This window comes from Neofelis nebulosa, chromosome 13 (assembly GCF_028018385.1).
Source record: "Neofelis nebulosa isolate mNeoNeb1 chromosome 13, mNeoNeb1.pri, whole genome shotgun sequence".
Lineage (NCBI taxonomy): Eukaryota > Metazoa > Chordata > Mammalia > Carnivora > Felidae > Neofelis > Neofelis nebulosa.
This window is the reverse complement of record NC_080794.1, coordinates 51,500,236-51,513,350: the sequence shown is the minus strand read 5'-3', so window position 1 is coordinate 51,513,350 and position 13,115 is coordinate 51,500,236. Positions and strand designations below refer to the sequence as shown.

The 13,115-nt window shown below is 48.1% G+C and overlaps 1 protein-coding gene across 1 annotated transcript in view; it reads left to right on the top strand.

Moving 5' to 3' along the window:
* The window catches only part of VSTM4 (V-set and transmembrane domain containing 4), a 99,014-nt gene that overhangs the window by 50,702 nt on the left and 35,197 nt on the right, over nt 1-13,115 (top strand). The window contains exon 6 of the mRNA XM_058696990.1: nt 12,558-12,664. Within this exon, the coding sequence (XP_058552973.1) occupies nt 12,558-12,664 (107 nt within the window). The remainder of the gene's footprint in view (nt 1-12,557; nt 12,665-13,115) is intronic.

Here is a 13,115-nt window from a genome sequence, read left to right as displayed (position 1 = left end):
AACCAGATGCAAAAAATATGTATTGCATGCTACCAATTATCTGAAATGTCCAGAAAAGGATAAATTTATAGGAACTGAAAATAGTTGCTTAGGGCTGAGAGCGGGCATAGGAATTAACTACAAATGAGCAAGAGGGAAATTTGGGGGGTAATAGAAATGTTCCAAGACTGTAGTATAGTGATGGTTGAGTCCTACACTTGAGATCAATGACTTTCATGGGGAGTAAATTATGCCTCGATAAAAGTATTTGTTTCTTCTTAAAAGTATGTGCCCCCCCCGCACAGAGCCCTAAGGACTGGCATTTCAGATATGGGGGGAGGTTATGGCTGGGGAGCCCAGAGTTTGTGAGGAGCCAGCCTGCCAGTGCTTCTCAGGATTTGCCTGCTGTGATCTACTGTGTCCCTTGCCTCGCTAACAAGGAGTGCCATTTGGGCCCCTCCCTTCCTCTCCCTTTGGTAATAGGGGTAAGAAATCCTCCTACTCTGAGCTGGTACCAAGGCTAGACATATAGTAAGGGTGTCACCCTAGTCTGGTGGGCCTTAGAGTTTGGTCACCCCCGGCCGTGGGATACCTACCAGAGGTCAGTGATGACCACAGAGTCCCATTCAGATGCCACCCCTCTACCAGCTGGTGCTGTCTGTGAATCTGTGAGTGCCTGAGTTAAGCTCTCTCCATGGGCATGTCTCCTGTCGGGCCAGCCACAGATCTACCTCTGGAAAGCCTGTCTTTACTCCACTGCACCCCAGGACCATGTAGGGGTGCCCCACCGACTTGTATTCATCTTCCCGATTAGGACCTCAGGCTGATTTGACTCAGTGCAGCCCAGATTCCTTGCTAGTGAACTGGCCAGTCCCTTGCCTTTCAACTGGTTTGGGCCTGAATTGTGCTCTGCCTCTGCAGCCCACACAGAGGCTCCTTCTGTCCCTGTCGTGTTGGGGCCTCCCGACCCCAGCTCCATCCGTGCAATGGCAGTGGTCAGCTGGGCCCCTGGAGTCTCAAGCTATTATTGGGATAAATGTCCTTCTCTGTCCTCTGACCACTTCCTCCTAAGGGAGAATGGGCAGAGAGCACAGGACCAGCGCAGGATGCCAGGAACGGAAACCCTTAGGCAGGGGAGGGACCCTCAGGAAGAGGCCACATGCTGGCACTGTGGCTGTGGTCACCAAGAGGAGGGCCTACCAAGTGACTGGGACAGACCTGGAGGCTCTAAGGGATTCCATGACTTATTGAGAGAAGTTCATACTGAAGGAAAGCGCGTCTCATTTTGAATATGTGTCATCCCCAAAGTCGGAAGTTGCTATCCCCTGGGAGGGGGTGGCCCTGATTTGGGGGTTGGCAAACTGTTTCCTTCCCATGGCTAAGTGCTCTCCTGGAACAGAAAGCTGGGCCGGAGCATCTCAGGGTTCTGCAAGATTTTTCAGCTCCCTAAAAGCAGCTCGAGGAGTGAGCATGATACTGCCCCCAAAGGTCCCGGAAAGGCAGATTTGAAATGAAATGCCACCAATTGCATAGAGCCCCACACCATGACACCTTGTCCACGGATGCAGATGCCTTCTTTCCTGTAGGTCAAGTTTAAGAAAAGTTGCCAAGAGGATGGCCGTGGGCACCAAAAAGGCAGTTCCCAGACAGTAGATTTCCTGATCTGTTGTTTGACCTCTTCTTACGGGTTTGAGATAACAAAGTATTTGCAGATGGGAGAAATTGAAGTGCACATTATGTTCCCTGTGCCAACAGCAGTACCGACGGAAGATATCCAGGCTTTCTTCATGTTCTCTGGTGTGTGTGCTCTCTCATGGATGAACAGGGGCACAGACTATTTATGTGCTGGATAAGTTACAGGCATAGCATTACTGTGGTTTGTGAGCTTTGTTTAAAGCACTTTTCAGTTTTTTCTGAACCATCAGAGATTTTTTTTTTTTTAAAACATACCCTGACAGTCGAAGTATGGGATTTAATTAATAATTGACTGGTTCAGAACCTTAGTGTGAAGGCAGAGGTGATTTCAAAGGGAATCTAAAGATACCGGCTCTGAACTTAGATGTGTAACTACTTGCTTCATTTCCATAATACTGAATAGTGGTAGGATTATGGAATTTGTTTTTTCTGTGAAAGGTAATCTTCTGTGATGCTGAAAGATTCTGGGGCCAGGCTGCCTCGGTTCAAATCCAGGCTCTGCGGCTGATTGCTGTGTGCCTTTGGCCAGCTTTGCCACCTCTCTGATGAAAGGGGGGATGGGGGGGGGCAAAGCTGGTGCATAGTGTTGTTGGCAGGATTCGATGAGTTAGTCTGTGTGAAGTGCTTCCGACCGTCCTGGTAAATGGTGAGTTCTATGCAACTGGTTTTTGTTATTATTCAGTCACACTTGGGTGATTCTTCTGTAAGGGATTTCTTGTAAGGCCCGTAGGGCAAGGATGAAATAGCGCACAGCCCATGCCCTTGAGTGCCGCATCAAATGGGAGACCTAGAGAAACAAAACCGTGGCAGCACGCAGGTGGTGCCCACCAAGCTGTCACGGGCACCCAGATAAGCCGCTCCTAACCCCGTCCCAGGGCTCTGCGGTTGGTAGGGAAAGCTTCCTGGAGGTGAAATTCAGGCCAAGTATTGAAGGAGGAGGAAGAGTGTTCCAGAAAAGGGTTGGGCGGGGGTGGGGGGGGGGAGGCAGCACGCAGAAGTGGGGAGGGAGAGTGGGTGAGAGGCTGGGAGGATGAGGTCACTTGGTCCATGAGGGTGAGGAGCCTTGCAGGTGCAGGGCAGAGCAGCAGGGAGGAGAGGCTGGAGGGGGTGGCAGGGCCAGATGCCAGGGGATGGGCACAGGGCTAAGCATCGACACATACCATCGTCTTCATTCCTCACCACAACCCCAAGAGTGGGTGGTGTGATGGTCCCATTCTCCAGATGAAAACTGACATGAAGAGTGTGGCTCGTGGTGAGGTCTCTGCCAGGCAGAGGTGGAGACGCGAGGATGCCAGCCCGGGGCCACCTGGCTCCAGGACTAATGCACTGTCCCAGACACACCAGGAAGCTCGGACATGGTTGTGAGCACTTCGGGGTTGGCATGCACACAGGTGAACGAGGAGGAGACACTAGAGAGAGTCAGGGCAGTGCAAGCAGAGTGGGAAGGGTGTAGCCACAGATGCCGGGGAGGGCGGTGGCTGCCCTGCGTCCCCCTGACTTTGAGAAGCCAGTGTGCTCTGGTCATAGGCATCGATTTGCAGATGCGCCAGCCATTATTGTTCTTTGCTTGGGTTTTAGCCCACCCGTGTGCCAAATGCCTCCCCTCTGGCCACGTTCACCTGAGCAAGCAAGGCGGCGAGGGCCGGGATAGCAGATGCGGCCGTGTGGCTCCTGGCCCCCGTCCTGTATCCCTGACATCTTTGCTGTGCCTCTTATCCTCACCCCACCCCAGCTCTCAGGCTCGGCGTCCCTCCCTAGTCCCCAGGCAGAGGAAGGCATGAGGAGGACCGACCTGTGAGATGGAGCCTGGTGGTTATTCCTGGCATCATGTAAAAAACATTCCGCCCAGGGGCGCCTGGGTGGCTCCGTCGATTGAGCAACCGACTTTGGCTCAGGTCATGATCTCACGGTTCGTAAGTTCGAGCCCCGCATCGGGCTCACTGTTGTCAGCTCAGAGCCTGCTTTGGATCCTCTGTCCCCCTTTCTATGTGCCCCTCCCCATCTCAGGCTCACTCTTTCAAAAATGAATAAACATTAAAAAAAAAAAACCCCACCTGGATTTGGTGTTAGCTGGAGCCATGCCACCCAGCAGCTTGACCTTGGGCCACTCGAGAATTTTTCACCCTCCACAAAATGGGTGCAAATTTGCTTTTGTCCTTCTTGCTCAGGATCGTGAGGATTCAGTGAGATAGCAGTGGCTGTGGGCTAATTCCTCATAATTACTCACGGTGTGCCCGTGTACCTCCACTTGTGAACACTTTATGGGATTTATTTCTAATCTTCATAAAACCCTGCAAGGCACAAATTAGTCTCCCCAGACTAAGAACAGGAATAAAACTGCCAACTATTAGATAAATAGCTAGCCCTCTGTACTATTTACGAACCTTCTGATTCCAGGTGACAGGAAGCTAGCACAGATGGTGTTACCTAGGAAGGGACTTGGCCGGCTCATCTGACTAGGGCTGCTGCAGTGGCTGGGCCCCAGGGAAGCTCGGTCTGGGAGACACAGTGTTGTTGGGGTGATGGCGTCTATTCCCAGCCTATCTCCGGGCAGTGCTGCCTCAAGGATTGGCATATCCCCAGGCCAGGCTGGCTCCCCTTGGGAAGAGAAAGGTGGGAGCAGGTGCTTTCCCACCTGGCCTAATGAAGGAATTGTCTCACTTCCTGACCAGCAAATACAACCGCACCCTGGTGGTAGGGGACCGGCCTGAACCGAGCATGGTGGCCAGAGGATGGGTGGGGCCAATCCCACGCAAACACATACCCTCAGTGGTGCGGGCGATAGATGCAGGGCATGTAACCCCAGTGACCTCTCTGCCATTTTTCTTATGACCCAAGACGAGAACACTGCATGGAACCACTAAATATTAATGAGGCATGATCTTACCCGTTCATATTCATAGATCTTAAATTCACAAAACAAGACCAGTGGCCTGGCAAAGGTTCCGTGCAGGCTTCACAAAGCCGGCAGGGACTGCAACGGAGAGCTTTAACAACGGGGCCCCAGCAGAACCTCTCAGGTTGTGTAAGCCATTTATGATGAAAGGCCATGGAGGCTGTGGACAGGGAGGCGCTTTGGCAGCTCCCTCACAAGGGAGCCGCTTTATTCTGATGCTGCTTGGAACGTGCATGCAAAAACCCCGTAGGGTAGAAGCAGCGGAGAAGAACACACCGTGACCGCCAAGGGTCTGCCGCTCTTTTCTAGGTGCACCGGTTCTGGCTCAGGTTACAGAGAACTCTGTCATGTATGGCCCCCTCTTCAAGGACTCTGAGAGAGATTCCATAATAATGATGGTAATAATACTGGTAAGATAACGCAGTAGGTGAAGCCCATTAAACGCTCATTGTGTACTACATATGGTTTTATGTTCTTGGCATGTCATATAAAAAAGAGTCATTTCAAGGGAGTCACCGTGAGCGGGTGGTACCCTTTGTCCATCTTGAGAGTGGAGTTCTGCAGCTTTGAGCAGCTCCCGGCATGCGGTGGCCATTAACCTTGAGTAGTCCAGTGGCATGGGAAACCCACAAAGCACGCTCCAAAGCCTAGAGAGAGAGGTTGGGAAATTTGCCCTATTTGCACGAGTCATTGGCCTTTCTCAGTGGCAGCCAACCTGAGGAGGGGGGCTGTAATTGTGCTCCTCCCCCCTCCCCCAGCTCATTGAGATATAATTGACTGTAACTGATAATGACAGTGAGTGGCCGCCATAGTTGTCGAGATCAGCGTTCCTCCTTCAAGATTCTACACTTGAAGCTGCGGGGTACAGGGTTAGGGGATGATGAGTGTGCTGCATGAAATCTTGGAAAAAGGAGCACAGAGCTGCTTGGCAAGGAGCTCGTGATCCTCTGGGGACCCGTATCAGGCATCGGCATTGTCAAAACAGAGCTATGTGGGCAGGAGGAAAGGAAGCACATGGACATTTCTGCAGATAAAACAGGTAGCTAAAGCAATGACTTTCAAAGACGGTGTGGAGAAGAAGGGCTCGAGGGGTGGGGTGGGGTGGGGTGGGGTGGGGTGGGGTGGGGAGAATGGCTCCAGGAAGCAGGCCTGGGGCAGGTGTGGGCAGGACCAGAGCCCGAACACCTTCCTCAGCCCCACTCACGGAGGGCTTTCTGAGCTGAGTTCTTTTGACTGACAGACAACACTCGGCATGAGAGTTCAGAGAGCAGCAAATCCCCTTGCAGCACATGACAGACAGCTGTGTGGCCAGGGATGAGGATGCCTGCTCATTCAATAGGAAACAAGATTAAACAGACCTTAAGGAAGCATTTTGATTCATAGTTCCTATTTTGAGGCACAAAGATTTCCCGGGACCGAAGGAAACACTTGGCCTCTGGGCGCACGAGGGTTGGATGTACGAAAGTCCCTCGGCGTGAATGGTTAGCTGTACCTCTAGTATTATCCCAGAGACAGGTGGGTGTTAGGACAGTCACTGATGTGTGGGTGAGGACCCGTATGCCACAGGCACTGTGGTTCAGTATGAGGGGTGCTTTGATCTCACATTTAGTTATGGAAGCAAGATGTGGCTGGGTCTTAGTTATAATTTTGTTCTTTGGTGGGATCAGCTCAGTTTGTGCTATTGTATTGTTTTTTTCTACTCCCAAACACTCTTAGCTATAGAGTAGAGACACCGGATTTCCACATGGCCAGCCTACCCCCTCCATTTTGACAGGTGACATCACTTACTCCAGACAATTCCAGGTATAGGAATTGTGCTCCCCTCCTCCTCTGTCCAATCCTAGGCCAAGACGGCCCTTGGTCTTGGGCACCAGCCACAGCTCTTGCCTCCAAGTCCTCAGCACTCTGGTTGGGCCCTCTTCCTCCCACCCAGGCAGGGCTTTAGCTGCTGTAACAGTCCCAGATTTAGTACAGACTTAAATGCAATGGAATGCTGATATCGCCTTTCAGTACCCTCTCCTTAGGGAGCTGGTTTAAGCCCAGAGCAGCCATCGTGGATCTGGCTTGATTTACCCTCTTCCTGTCCTAGTTTTCTTCTTCTCTGTTGTCTGGGCTGGGCCCAGAATCCTTGCTTCAGGGCCAAGGAGGCAGGCCGCCCTGGGTCAGGTCCCACGTCTCCCGCCTGGACCTCTCCGAGGCTTCATTTTCCCATCTGGGAGGGTCGGAGATTATGGATATTGTGCACTTTTCCCAGTGCTTTGCCTAGGATAGAGACACACGTAGCTCTTATTAACTGAAGTTCAGCGAAGTGTAGTTGCTCACAATTTGTTCGATACCTAGCAAAACCCAGGTTGCCTGCTCCATCCGGTGTCCTGGGGCTGCTTGGGGGTACAGCTTCTCCCTCCTCCTTACCCACCTGCTGTGTGCTGTGCTTGTTCTTAGATAACACAGCTGTACCTGTGGCAACAGGAGAGCATGCTGTACTATTTTGGGCAGAGAGTTTTTTGATCAACGTGTAGGTTGAAACTGGTAGACCTCAGGGCCGAGACATGGTGCCAGGAGATACCCAGGCGGTGACATGATCCTCCCTGGGTAACACTGTGAAACATCTCCCACTGCACTCATGCACCAGAGATTTGGGTCAGTGCCCCTGAGCTGCTTCACGTCCTGTCTACTTTAGGCCGTGCCAGCCAATCTGACCCTAATAATAATAACCCTGTGAGTTAGATTGCAAGTGTACTTCTCCCCATTTTACAGATTGGGGGATGGAGGCCCAGGAAGTGAGTGACTTATCCAGGGTCACCTCTCTCATCCGAGTGGAACCTGCTGTAGCGCAGGCCTTCTGCCCCTTGTCCAGTGCCCATTCCCCGGATCCGGCCACCATGTGCCACAGAGCAGAGGTGCCCAGCTTTCGTGGGAGGGAGGCGCCTATGAGAGGCGTCTGGGCCAGATGTTTGCACCTGTTACAATACCTCCCACGTGTGCCAGCCACGCGGCCCTTGTGGGAACCAGAAAGATAGCCCTGTCTTCCACAAATAGCACTGCTTTCCAATCGCACACCTCTCTCATTTTTTTTTTTTTTAATTTTTTTTTTTTCAACATTTTTTATTTATTTTTGGGACAGAGAGAGACAGAGCATGAACGGGGGAGGGGCAGAGAGAGAGGGAGACACAGAATCGGAAACAGGCTCCAGGCTCCGAGCCATCAGCCCAGAGCCTGACGCGGGGCTCGAACTCACGGACCGCGAGATCGTGACCTGGCTGAAGTCGGACGCCTAACCGACTGCGCCACCCAGGCGCCCCAACACACCTCTCTCATTTAGATGGAGTTTCGGGCCCGTTTTCTATCTGTTTTGGTCTGACCGGCTCCAGCAATGCTCACTCCCTTGTGTCTGGGACAAAACACAGTCCTGTTCCAACCTAAGGTATAGAATAACTTTCCTGTAAGTGAATCATAAAGTGGACTTTTCTTTGTCGAAAATCTCGACCAGTCTTGCTGGCTCATTGGGAGAAATAATATTTTGCAAGAGAAATCATCTGTCACGTCACTGGGGTGACTCATTGTATATGAATTCCCACCATTGAAGTATGAATTAGGGCTAAATTTAGTTCACTGCAGTTTTGCTGTTTTGAAGGAAAATGGTGATGACAAAGCAGATCTTTTTTAGCTTACTGAAAGCCCTGGGTCTGATGGCATACATTTATATAAATGATGTCCCCGAACTTTCACTTTATATTAAAGAGCTAAAGAACTAAAGAACTAAGTCCAAGAAAAAAGAAGAGGAAGGAGGAAATATTTGATTCTGCAGGGTTTGAGGTACAACTGGCAAGGACGATCCAAGCTCAGAGGCGGTAGACAAGAAAAAAAAAAATTGAATAATTTAACAAAAAGAAACAGATCACTGTGCGTTAATAGGAAGCCAAAATTCAAAGGGAATTGGGAGGAATGTTTGCACTAAATACGTCCGGCTGATGTGAAAGGTGTGTGCCAATCTTTAAGAAAACTCGAGACCCTAATAAATAATTACAGATGTCCACACATCATTCGTAAAAGAGGAAACGCGAGGAGACAAATGCTGGAAATGTTCATCCTCACGAAGTCAGAGAAATGCAAGGAAAAGGGAGATCCCGTTGTTAGCCGTTGAGTAGTTTTTTTAAGCCGATAAACCAGGTGTTAAAGAGGATGAAAACAGAAATCTCCTCATCCGTTGACCGAGTGGCTATGAAGTAGGGCTAACTTGTTGGAAATCATTCTGACAGTGCGAATTAAATACCCTTTAAAATGGTCCTCCTCCACGAACTAGTAATTCCAGCTCTAAGAATCTAACCTAACACAAAAGTCTAAGAGTAGAAAACCATTATGCACAAATACATTTATAACAACATTACTCACGTGTCAAGTATTACTGAGATGCCAGGGAACAGTTGAGTACCGTGGCCTACCTGTCTTCTCACCGGAACACTGTCAAGATGTCACAATGTGGAGAATACAAATTAGGTAAGAGGAAGGGTGCAAAATTATGAAACAGTGTGACAGTAACACACAGTGTGTAAAAACCAAGGAAGAGTTGAAACTTGTGTCCACACAAAAGCCTGGACACGGACGTTTATGGAAGCTTTATTCATAATAGCCCAAACTGGGAAGCAACCAACGTACCCTATGGTAGGGGATTGGATTTGGAAGACGTGGTACGTCTAGACAATGGAATATCATTCAGCGCTAAAGAGGAATGAGCTAGCAAGCCAGGAAAAAACATGGAGGAAACTTAAGTGCATATTACTATGTGAAAGAAGCCAATCTGAAAAGGCTACATAATGTATGATTGCACCTATATGACATTCTGGAGGAGACAAAACTATGGAGACAGTAAATAGATCAGCGGTTGCCAAGGGTTGGGTGGGGGGCGGGGAGCAGGAGGAATGACTAGGTGGAACACGGAGGGTTTTGTGGCAGTACCACTATTCTTTATGATACCGCAGTGGCGGATACATTGTCCAAACCCATGGAACTCACCAAAGTGAGCCCTAATAGAAATTATGGGCTTTGGGTGCTAACGATATATTGATGTAGGTTCATCACTTATAACAAATGTCCCACCATGGTGAGGGGTGTTGATTAATGGGGGAGGCTGTGCCTGTGCAGGGGGCGGGTTGGGGGACATATGAAAAATCTCTTACCCTTTGCTCAGTTTTGCTGTGAACCTAAAACTTCTCTAAAAATATATATATAAAGTCCATTAAAAAAATTAAACAAGAAACAGGAAAAAGACTGGAAATATTTAAGAAGGTTGTGTTTTGGTTAGGATAGACTTATTTATTTTCATTTTTTTCCTCCATGCCTGTAATTACCATTTGAAAACATGAACATGCATTAATTTATAATGGAAAGAAGAAAAAATAAACGTTTCAAGGGTTTAAAGCTATGAGATGAAGCTGTACATGTGGTTGTGTATTTAAGCAATTCTGAGAGTTTTTGATCCCTTGTTTCCTCTTAGTGGTCAGCGTTTTGTAAACGCACATTCCTTTGGGATATCTGTGAGTTTACACAGTTGACCCTGCACTCTAAACTCATGGCTGGTTAGAGTTTCCGTTCCCAGTAAAAATAAGCCATCTTTGGGGAAACTCAGTGTGATCTATATTCTTGGAATTTTTCCCACAATGTGTGGGTCAATCTTTGTTCATTTAAAAATTTTTTTAAATGTTTATTTATTTTTGAGAGATAGAGACAAAGCCCGAGTGGGGAGGGGGCAGAGAGAGAGGGAGACACAGAATCCGAAGCAGGCTCCAGGCTCTGAGCTGTCAGCACACAGCCCGATGCGGGGCTCGAACTCAGGAATGGTGAGATCTTGACCTAGGCTTAACCGACTGAGCCACCCAGGTAGCCCCAATCTCTGTTCATTTTTAAAACCCTAGGACAATGTTAGAAGAGCCTACCTTCTTTTATTAAATATATAGAGAGATTTCTTCATGTTTAACTGATTGCTTTCCAGTGATTATACAGTCACATGGTTTAATAATTAAAATTGAAAATTTAAATAATTGACTAAAAAATGTGTAGTGATAATTCTTCCTGCCCGGCCTCCTGTCTGCTTAGTTCCTCAGCAGCCCCATTGTAAGGAACCACTATTTTAAAATTCTTGTGAATACTTCCAGAGTTTCTTTGTGCACATGTATGCAAATGTTAATATATATATATATTTATTTTTACTTTTCCCTGCTTTTATACAAAAGGGGCACGTGTTACACATTGGCCAACACCCAGCTTTACCACTTAACGATGTATCTTTTCTCATCACACATAAATAGCTTCTTACTCCTCTTTGCAGCTACAGAGAACCACCCCCCCTTTGTGGATCGGTAGATTCACTGTCATTTCCTTAACCAGTCCCCTGCTGATGGACAGTTGGGTTCTTATTGCTATTAACAACAGCACCGTAAGGACAAATCTTATACATACATTTCATACACATGCAAGGATATCCACAGAAGAAATTCCCGGAAGTGAAATCGCTGGGTCAGGATAGAAGCCTCTGTAATTCTGATTGCCAAATTATTCTGATTGCCAAGTTATTCTTATCGCCAAGTATTCTCCTTTGGGAAGGGTTTACACTCATACCAGCCATACATCTGAGTGCCCAATTGTCTGCATTCTTGGCAAAATAGCACTTTGCCTCCAATGTGATTATTGTCATTCTGATATGTGGAGAAAGGAAGTGCAGTATGTTTTAATTTGGATTTCTTTTGTGAGGGAGCTTTAGCATGTTTTCATAGGTAAGAGCCTTTCCTCTTGCATGATAACCGTTTACTGCCTTCCTTCATTTTGATTATTAGGCAGTTGGTCATAGGCTTAAGGCTTTCTAAAAAGTCTTTATGTATTAGGGAGATAGTCTGTCTTGGTAACTGCACCTGCCTGGATAAGAGATGTGCCTCAGGATAAGAGATTCTAAAAGGGGCTTCCCTATGGGTTGCTGGAGCCAATATGATGCACTTGAAATAAGAGTGATAGCCATTCAATAAAGTGTATACACTTCATCCCACATGTAGGATCAAGATTTGACAGCAAGCCAGTCTGTGTTTGTATCTTTTGTCACTTAGGTCCTTTATGCCTTACCTGTAATATAAGGCTTATTTATCAGTGTCGTCATTCTGGGCTGTCATGGGTAACACATGCAGGAATCTGATATTATAGATATAGAATCTGATATTATACACAGGGCCAGATAACTGAAAACACCCACAGCCCTCAGGGTGAAGCCACTTACCCGCTACTAACAGTAAAGGTAAAGCAGGAGAAGAAAGTGTGAACAATTATGGGGGACCCTGGAGACTTCCAGAAGAAAGCACGAACCGTCATGGGGGACCCTGGAGACTTCCATGAGAAAGCGTGACAATCATGGGGGACCCTGGAGACTTCCAGAAGAAAGTGTGACAATCATAGGTGACCCTGGAGACTTCCAGAAGAAAGCATGAACCATCATGGGGGACCCTGGAGACTTCAAGGTGCAGCTCCCAAGCTCTGTTCTCCCTTGCACAGGAGGGGCTCTGTTTTTGGATTGGGAACCACAAAAATATGTGCCAAGAATCTCGGTTTTACGGAAGCTCAAGCAGAAGTTTCAAAAGGTATCTTAATACCCTACTAGTGATGTGGCCAAGCCAAACTCTATAATTGATGAAATCAGTATAAACTATCAATCCATACATCTGTAACTGTGTATACAAGCTGGTTCTGGATCTCTCCAGGGATCTGTGAACTTTAAAAAGCACATTATAAACCACTAACTAGCTCATCTCAACATCCTTATCTTAGCTGTAGGTCAGTCCCAGACCTCCAGACATCCCTGGAGATAAGCATAGAGTGATCCCAATCCAGCTGTAAGATAACCTGACCTTAGATAGGTACTCAGGAAGCACACAGAAACTATTGCTTCCTTTCCCTTTCCCTGGAACAACTACGATTTTGCCTTCACCAAGACTCTTCTCTTCTATAGTTCAGGGGAGACCGTTACCAGTGTGACCAGCTTGGCCCCGCTGCAACCCAAGAAAGGCAAGAGGCGGAAGGAGAAGGCTGACGTTCCTCCTGCAGTCCCTGCCAAAGGTAGGAAGCTAGCTTACAATTACCCACGCAGGAGCCAGCTCGACTGATCCAGAGTGGGTCTGGGGTTAGAAGTGGGACCAGGACAGGGGGAGTAGACAGATGGAAGACATGACATCCAGTGATTATATAGCTTGGAGAACCCCACCTAGATTCTGATCATAACTGAGCCCCATTACTAGGTGGGGCTGGGGGTGGTGCACCGGCTCAGCATGCTTTAGTGGGGGGGGGGGGAGCCAACATGCAGAGACTGATTCCACAGTATATTCCATCCACACTGAAATATATTTCAACTATTAACATGCTCAGCACATAGTGAGGTGGGACAAGGGGTGTCAACATCTTGGTTCATTCAAGGGAAAGAAGCCTCTGATTTTTCTAAAGATGTAAACCAGGTATGTAGTTTATTTTAGATTGGCCCTGGGGATGAAATGAGGGTTGGTCTTTGATTCCA